Consider the following 9,255-nt stretch of genomic DNA (forward strand, 5'->3'; position numbering starts at 1 on the left):
AGTCTACCTAACAGTAACTTAAGGCTGCCTCACTCATAGATAGAGATGAGAGGAGAGCAGCGTTGAGAAGCCAGAAGACCAGTGTTGTCAGGATGTGACTGTGCTCTGATGAATGTGGACAGAGCCTTTGGAAACGGAAAACACCATTTTGCAGTTCTTATTTATTCCTACACTTTCTATTTTGTTCTCTCTGTCCCAAAACAAAACTCTAGCGTGCTCATTAAAAAAAAAAAAAACTAGATGAACAACAAAATTACTTTTTAAGCTCAGCATTAACATAACATTAACATAACATACACTGTGGCCAAACTTGGTTTCCAGAACTCTCACTCAGCAAACCAAATGGGAACATATTATGCTGCCAGTTCTTTGAGACACCAAGTGTAGCTAGCTTAAACGACAGCCTATGAAAATCAAGGCAAGAGAAACCTGGGGGGGGGCAGGGAGGGGGAAGCTTTAAATACCAGCAAAGTAGGCTGGGAGACAAAGTCTGCATCTGGAGAAGGTCCAACGAACAGCAGAGAATAAGGTGAGGAAAAAACACCCTCTTCCTTTTCTGGCAAATTAAACTCTGTCCAGGAGAGCCAACTTGCTGTAGTGGGTAAAGGCATGGGGTTAGAAACGGGGAGTTCTAGTCCTGACTTAGGCACAAAAACTAGCCGGGTGTCCCTAAGCCAGTCACTCCCTCTCAGCCCTAGGAAGAAGACAGTGGCAAACCACTTCTGAAGAATGTTGGCAAGAAAATGCACGGACTTGAACATGTAGTCACCAGAAGTCATGACTGACTTGAAGCTAAGAAAAATAACCCGCCTCTATCCAGACAGTGATTGCTACCCGATTGGACCTACTCCAACAATAATGCCTTCCTTCATGCCTCAGCCCCAATCTCCCCTTAGAAGGTGACTGCCTTTCCTGAGCTGGCATAGAAACATCTGACTTTAGAAATCCTCCTTGCTCAAGCATAGATGGGCCTTGGAGCCTGACTTGTCACACTCTTCTTCTCTTCAGCTCAGACTTGGGATCCTTGGGCCCTGTTAAGACTCCCACTTACATAATGATAAGGGTGGGAGATACTCCCGCAGGAACAAAGCTTTAAAACTGAATTTGCCCCGCAGGATGAAAAACCCATGATCCTCCCTTACTTTTCAGTTCATTATTTCAATCATCCTGTCCTGATTTTGCAGCCTGCCTTGTCTTCTCATCCCACAAAACCTCCCCTCTGTCTCTTTGCTGGAAGCAGAGTAGTCAACGATACTACCGTTTCCAACTGGGAGTCACAATGTGCCTTTCGTCCACAGTTGGTGCTCTCTCACTCAACCCTCTTCCTGAGAGCCTCCTCCAGAAAGAAGACGACGCTTGAGCCCTCCGGGCTGAGTGAGTGGCTTCATAAGGAGCAATCAATGGATCCCACAAAACCACATGGATTTTTCCTCGCCAGCTTCCTTGTCCTCGTGCTCTTGGGGGATCTCACAGAGGCCTGCTCCTGCAAACCAGCAAATCTCCGGGCAGCATGCTGCCGTTCTCCAGTTGGTGAGGTTTGGAGTCAATGAATACTTTTCTCCCTTCCATCTCTTACCTTTCCCCCACTCCTCTACTTCGTAGGTTTTGCTTCCAGCATTAAACCTTCCAGTTGCTGCAAAATCATTCCTATGTCAATGAAAGCTGAACAAATTACTTCTTTCAGAAGCCTCTGTGGACTAGACTAACCAGCTGTATACTGAGAATTCTGCAATTTAATACTTCTTACTGGAAAAGCCAGGTGTTGCAATGAAACGTATCAGGTAAACCGGCCATGAAAGCAGAGGAAAAAACTGTTAGTTCACAGGCTGGAGGTAGCTGTAATACAAGGGTGGAAGGAAGAAGCCAAGATTTCTTCTCCCTGGCAAGGGACAGTCAACTGTCCTGAAAAATTTCCTTCTGGTCTGCATTTCTAAAACCATTAAGCCCTGCCTGGGTTTCTTCTGCTAAGCTGAGTTGAAGAGTCAAACTAGACCAGGAAGCACTGAGAGATTTGTGATTTAGAGCCACGTCCTGATTAGGAAGTCTGGCACAGACAGACTTATTTTCTGGAGCTGTGCGAAGCTTTGAAGCAGGGCCTTAAAGCAACAGAGGTCACCTCGCTGCCAGCTTGCCCCTGGCTTCTTTCCTCTAAGATGAGCTGGTCAGGAGCTTTGGGCAATGGTGGCAGAAGCAGGCAGCACCAGCAGTTCATTTCCCCCAACGTCCTCTGGCCCAGAGCTTGGGCCAGCAGGCGCAAAGAAGGTGAGTGGCAGGTGAGGTACCACCCTCTCACCAGGGCTACATCCGCTTCCTCTGTCTCTGCATACCACAAGTCTTCCAGACTTGCCAGCTTTGGCAAGCGTGCTAGCATGTCCACAGTGTTGCAGTTGTGGGCCAGCCTGAAGGCCCCAAATTGCTGAACTGAGATGCAGCAGGCCATCTCTTCATTGCAGTGAAGCATATATGGTCACCTGGAACAGCTTGAAATGCTTCACTGAAGCAAATCTGGCTCATTTCACACAGTCTTATTATTCTGCATATTCAAATCTTTTTTACAAAATGTATCTGTCCTGTCTTTTCTTTTCCCCCTTTCCTTTTTCTTTCAGAGAAGCAATGGCGGAGCAAATATCAGGTTTACCATGGACGGAGCCTGGAGCGATCACAACTCTCATAGCTAAGGGCATCTGTATTTTCAGTTTCAACCCTGGGCCATCTTGGGCAGGATAGTTTTTCCCAGTATAAAACAAACACATCTGGTTGGCTTTGGCAAAAGTACTTTTTCCAACAAAGGAAAATCTAGCCTTACTTTTTGCAGCCTTTCCCAAATCACATCCAACCAATCAGTGTAGTGTAATGGGTATGGTGCTGGACTAGAGAAATGCTGCCTTGAGCTGTTAGAGAAAAGGAGGAATAGAATAAGAATTCTTATGCACACACCTATACTGCACATTCACACAATACATATTCATCTCTCTCCCATTCTCATGCTCTCCTTTTCTCATTCATATATAGGATTGCTGGAAAGAAGGAAAAATCCAGGGTCCTACTTGTAAATGGCTGATATCCTTCTGAGAAGGATGGGAATTACACATCTTCTCATTCATCCATGACAGATACAAGTCATTCACCCAGAGAGAAGGCCTTCTCACCCAGATAAATAGAAATCTCACCCACCTAGACTGCACACAGTGGAACGGAGCGCTTGCTTTGCAATGATGGCCTAAGCTCGTATCTTCTTTACTTCTGAACTCACGCTTTAGCTTGCAAGCAAAGTAATAAGAAATGTAGCAGAGCACATATACACACCATGCATATTATGTATGAATTTCAGTTACTAGAATTCCTATGAGTAAAAGGGATCATAACTTTAAGAGCGGAACAAGTACATTATGCCAAGTTGGCTAGATGTCTATCACATCCAAGATTTTCTGAGGCAAGGAAAAGCTTTTGCCAGCACTTGCTACCTGAACCCTTTTTAGGTGGAGATACTGATAATTGGGCAAGACTATCTGCCTGCAGAGCAGATACTCTACCATTGAACTATGACTTCTCCAAGAAATTAATCAAGTAAATCATCAGTAATATTCTCTTAGTCACGTTCTTTTTTTGGTAAGGATTAGAAAAAAATCTTGGATCCTGTTGGTGATAGACTCAAGTACTTCATGGCCAGACCAGTGGATACGTGGCAAGACAAACAGACAAAAATTAAGTCCAACTACTATTAATCCTGCTCCAGAAAAAGAAAATCAGGGCAGGGGCTGATGGGCTTTCACATCCTTTCTCAACTTTATGAAGTGGACAGACTGGGATCTCTATTTTTTTAACTAGGCTCTTTGCAGAAAGAAGGCTTCTTTCCCAATGCGTCATAGTCTGGCTATATGTAGGGTTACCAGACATATGAGCAGGCCAAGGAGGACATGGACAACTGGAAAGGAGGGAGAAGGACACGCTCACCGTTTAACTTTCTTGGCATCTCTAACAAAAAGTACAGCAAAAAACTGCAAATAAAACATACTTAGGCCTATGGAATTGCTTTTTCCAGCATAAGAAAGACTGGTTTTCAAGAACGTACCTGTATGCTAGTGATAATATAGAATCGACGACACGCTTAAATAACATAAATCTAGGCTGTCAAATCTGTTGATGGACACGGGAAAGAAAGAAGCAGACAATTTACAAGGTCATGATACACGAAAGTTTGAATGACTACTTACTGTTGTGGAAACAGTCCAAAAAACCCCCCAAGACACTCAAAAAGCCAGACAATATTTGATTTTAAGGCTATGCCTGCTAGACGGAGGATATGAGGACAAAAAGGAGGACGGGTCTAACTTTAGCTACATGATCACACAGTGGTGGACAAAAGCAATACAATTTTAAAGAAAGCAATGAGACCAAACTCTCTTTTTTTGCAGTGATGAGGGCCAAATTTATGAGCATCAGCAGGGACTCTGACCTTGATCCATATCTGCGACAAAACATCTATAGGATTATACCCACCAAGGTAAGCTCCTCCTCCTGAGACATATCAGGAGACACTGATGGGTGTCAGACAGGAACAGGGAGGTGGCATACATTCAGTCTTTGGTTCAGGGTTATGGTTCCTATCATGACAAATGCTCCTGGCCTACTCCTGTTCTGAATTTTCTTTCTGTCTGAAGGTATACAAGGGGCCAAAGAAACTAATACTTCAAGAGTCTCTCTATACCCCATCCTCAGATGCTTACTGTGGATATAAACATCGAGGCCCTCTCAAAGGAGAAGAATACGTATTTTCAGGTAGAGAATGCCAATTATCGATTATCAGCACAATTAATACATATAAATTAAAGTGGATGGCACCTTGCAAAAAAATCTTCTGTATCAGATTCAACATTCTGCTGCTTATAAAGTTAATCCTTTTGTACTACCATGACACGAGACCTCAGTGAACTGCCTTGACTATCATTGTCTCAGATTTCAAACATTTAGACTGAAAATGCCACAGGTACAGTAAGCTAAAAAGCGCTGAGAATGAGTCATTCACACTTTTCACTCCAATTTTTGAAAAACCATACTTTGAAGAGGTGACGGTTAAAATGTTTTAAAGTTTTCCTGACTTTTTAGAGCTGATGCAAACCTTGAACAAAATTATGTAATGGATGCTAAGTTTGGTTCAGAAGCTAGAATGATTGTAAATAACCCAGGGTTTGCATAAGGAATTTATCTTGCAGGGAAAATCTAGCGGATTCCATGTGCAATGATTTTTTTAAAAAAAATCTGGAATGTAACCTCATAAGATTACATGAATCAAAGTCCTAGAAAAACAAATTGGTAACTAAGGTTGATTTCTAATGATGCTTAGGGGATACCATGTTACAAACTGAGTTCCTTTTCAACCTAGCCCTCTAAACAGCTACGCTTTTCCTTGGCGTGTCAGCCGCAGATGTGGTCTGGGACCATTAAAGGTATCCATTTTGTATTGGTTTCGCATGATTTATTGAAACATCTGCTGGTTTTGCGTGATGCTCTCGGTTTTGATCCTATGTATGTGTAACAGTAACTATAGATAAACAGTAAAGACCCCCAATCCCGGATGGCTATATGGACATGTTCATAGAATACATAAATGCTCTGCCCCTGTCTTCTTCTAGGATGTATGTATTCTTGTTGTTGCTGTCATCATCAAGATCATCTTCATCATCATTTTCATTATTCCCAGTCTAGTCTACAGCCCTCCTTGGTCATCTTCCATCCCACCAAGGGGGGATAAGCCAAAGTCTGTGAGGCATTGTCAGTTGCCATAGAGAGATGATGCTTGTGTTAAAAGACTACAGATTTGTTGGGGGAAAGAAGAAAGCTGGGTTACTGTACTTGGAACTGACCCCTTTCCCTATTTAAATTGTGGCGCAAATGTCCCTCAGCAACTTTTTTTCTGGAATTAGACATCAAATTCTTCCCCAAATGAGGGGTCACTTTCAGCCTATTCTCCCACAGTCATGAAATACAATTCACACAGGTTTATGGAACAACAGTGAATTTCCACGCAGGTTGAGTGGCCGACGGAAGCTACTGTTCCTTCATACGGCGGTTTCACTTAGCCTATTGAGCTGGAATTTTGCCTTTTTCCACACTTCACTTCTTCCCACTGGTCTCCTGATATGATCTGCTCTTTTCTCTAAGGCTGGGTTTGTTGGTTTGTTTGTTTTTCCTTTATTCTCAAATCTTCTGGAAGTATAACACTCCCACAGGTCCTGGTGCATCCTTAGACTCAATTTTTCCCCCAACAAGCACTTGCAGATTACTTGCATGGCTTGGATTCCAGCTCCTGGTTGGCTCTCATCACCATGGTTTGAGTAGTTCTCTGCTAAAACACCAATGGCACTCAGTGTTTATTTTCTGCAGTATCTTCCCACTGAGCTGGAACACTACATTTTTGTTCAAGTTTGAATTCTGCATTTAGGATAGAGTGCAGAACAACTTTTCTGATATACACTGCTTGCAACACAACCATTCTTCAAATACTTGACACCGAAGTATAAGTAGTATCATGCTTTCAACTGAATCTACATTCTTACATTAACTCTTAATACCAACCAGAACTGCAGTCTACACAATCAGCATCTAGCTATATTTTATACATGTCTTTTATTCCTTTTCCTGAAAGTATAAATTAGTTCATGTCCTTTTTGAACAAAATCATGCAGAATGGTTCCCTTCGCATTATTTATTCAGGCCAAAATACTCAGTGTTTTTGGCATAAATTTACACTGCTAAAGCAGAGGCGTTCTGTTCCCAGGGCAAAGGACATACAGAACTTTGATTGTGAAGATGTTATCAGATTAGTGATTATCTTCAATTATTTCACTGAACTGAATCTAAATAGTCAAAAGGAAGACTGGGACCGATGTGCCACTCTGAGCGTTGAATTCAAGGGGTTGTGACAAATCACTGTGAACAAGTCCTTACAGTCTTCTGTTACATATTGACACCATCTTTATGTGCCTTTTCTATTTCAAAAGGGTCCAGTTTTGAGAATCGTGTCAGTATCTTACGGTGCAGCTTTGCAAAACCATGGAATCAACTAACTTCTGCAGAGAAAAGATCCTGAACCATGGTGGTGATGAGATCTGCAGTTGCCCGTACTGATGGCCTTCCCTGTCGATAGACTAAAGCTTAGAGAACGGGAACTAAACAAGAAGAACTTAAGTGCTTGTTACAGGAAAGCAAACGTGTTTAAAAGTTTCATTTACTTATCAGATTTGTATGTTGTCAATGTCATTCCAGCTTGTCATGTATAAAATGATAAAATATCCACAGTAAATATCATCATTGATAAGCCATCATAAACAGACCCTGTACAGCCTACTATCCTAATCACAGTTTTCCTAAATACAGCAATCCTCTGATAATTACTTAACAGCTCACAATTTAACTTAACAGCAAGGTGCTATTCAAGTACCAAAGGCCACTGAAATAGTTCAGTCTTTACCACTTTCTGAAAGGATGAGGTTGGGGAGGCCATCTACTGTTCAAAGGGAAGCTTTTCCTTAATGTTGGTGCTGTGATGGAAAAACATAATCTCCTATTCTCAGCTCAGCCACGTTTACCTCATAGAAATCTGGGATTGCTATGATTTTGATCTACATATTGGAGAAGTCAGTTCTGGTTGAGAAGGTGGTCCTGAAGGTATTGTGGTGTCAAGTCACGTAGGGCTTTATTAGACAAAACCAGCACTTGGATTTGTACTCAGAAAATTAGCAGCAAACTCTGCAGGGCCTTGAACGCAAGTCCAATGTTCTCCTGGTAGTTAATACCTGGTAGTCACTGAGCAACCATACTCTGTATCAATTGATCTCTCTTTCCCTCTAGCTGAAACTGCCTAAGGAAGGAATTAAATCACTGTATCTCCACTCCCCAAACTTTGCAGGTGATCAAAAGGATAACAGGATTGATAGTATCAAAGCTGCTGACCAGTAGAACAGTGCTAGAAGAGGGCAACTACCCCAATCAAAATCCTGGCAAAGGTCATCAACTAGTACAACCAGTGTTCTTTCTGTCCCATGCCAGGGCCTAAATCCTGACTGAAAGGGATCCAAACGATTCGCTGCTTCTCCAGTGCTTTGTAGTTGCCTCCCCACTATCTTCTCAAACACATTCTTCTGGAAAGGAAGGATTGAGATGGGGTGATCCCCAAATTGGCCAGATCTAAGGTTAGTTTGAATGAGGGGACATATCACAGCCTCCTTCGAGGTTGCATGTACACAACCCTCCCACAATAAGTCATTCAACATCTCCTGGATCCCAACCCATTTGCAAACTCCCACAATCTCTTCCCATGTGTGGGTGTGTGCTAGTACACACCCCAATGTCACCTCCCTGGTGGCTTTAACCAACCAGGTAGCACAAGGATCTAATGCACAGGTGGCCACACTAGCGGCCCTGAGGACCCTGCCCATTTCCTCAGGTCCAACAGGATCAAACTGTTCCCATATAACTGGGCATGTCCACTCCCCAGGCATTTCCACTGGAGCTGCATCATGTTTAGTCTCAGCCAGGAATGGATCTGACCAATTTTATCTGTCAAGTGTTGGGCAAATTCCTCTGCATAGCCCTGTAGATGGTCCTCCAAGCCCCCCTTACCCAGGAGGGACTGGGTGACCTGGAACAGGGCCACTGGGTGACACTCTGTGGATGCAATAAGAGTGGAGAAATGATGACATTTCACCACCCTTACTACCATGAGGTAGGCCTTAATAGCAGCTCTAACCCATGCTCGGTCAGACTTGTCCTTAGTTTTCCGCCAGCGGCACTCTAGATGTCTCTTGGTCCTTTTTAGCTCTTTACCCTTAACTCTTCCATAAACCATGGGGAATGCCAAGGGCGATGGGGCAAGAGAGGACGCACAGGCGCAATCCTGTCCAAGGCCCTGGCCGCCTCCTTATTCCAGGCTGCAGCCAGGACCTCCGCTGGACCATGCAGCAAGGCCTCAGGAGCAACCCCTAGCTCCCGTTGGAACCCTTGCAAGTCCACTAGTCGCTGGGGGCAGACTTTCAAATAGGTCCCGCCTCCCTGAGAAGGGGGCAGCACAGGATAATCTCAAGGACACCAGGGAGTGGCTGACCATGACAAAGGGGACAATACCAAATCCCCCACCAGATCACACTGCCACTGCCCTGACAAGAAAACCAGGTCTGAAGTGTGACCACTGTCCCAAACTGGGCCATGGATGACCTGGGATAGACCCATGGCTGCCATGGTAGCCATGAATTCCCG

General features: G+C 43.7%; 1 protein-coding gene across 1 annotated transcript; it reads left to right on the top strand.

Moving 5' to 3' along the window:
• The first annotated feature begins 909 nt into the window (after positions 1-909).
• On the top strand, positions 910-6,994 carry LOC148216258 (uncharacterized). The gene is made up of 3 exons (XM_088137858.1): positions 910-1,530; positions 4,416-4,504; positions 4,662-6,994. Exons 1-3 carry the CDS (start codon positions 1,128-1,130, stop codon positions 4,929-4,931), a joined length of 762 nt encoding a protein of 253 aa, XP_087993984.1. The 5' UTR covers positions 910-1,127; the 3' UTR covers positions 4,932-6,994.
• The last annotated feature ends 2,261 nt before the right edge of the window (positions 6,995-9,255 follow it).

Source organism: Python bivittatus, unplaced genomic scaffold (genome assembly GCF_059951505.1).
Source record: "Python bivittatus isolate LINGU-HERP-01145 unplaced genomic scaffold, Pbiv_v1 ctg000220_np1212, whole genome shotgun sequence".
Taxonomy (NCBI): domain Eukaryota; kingdom Metazoa; phylum Chordata; class Lepidosauria; order Squamata; family Pythonidae; genus Python; species Python bivittatus.

Excerpts from the sequence above, each read along its gene's own strand:
- LOC148216258 (XM_088137858.1), top strand. The coding sequence starts at position 1,128 with ATGATCCTCCCTTACTTTTCAGTTCATTATTTCAATCATCCTGTCCTG. Across the intron at positions 1,531-4,415 it reads ATGCTGCCGTTCTCCAGTTG|TGATGAGGGCCAAATTTATG; the intron begins GTGAGGTTTGGA and ends CTTTTTTTGCAG. Across the intron at positions 4,505-4,661 it reads ATAGGATTATACCCACCAAG|GTATACAAGGGGCCAAAGAA; the intron begins GTAAGCTCCTCC and ends TTCTGTCTGAAG.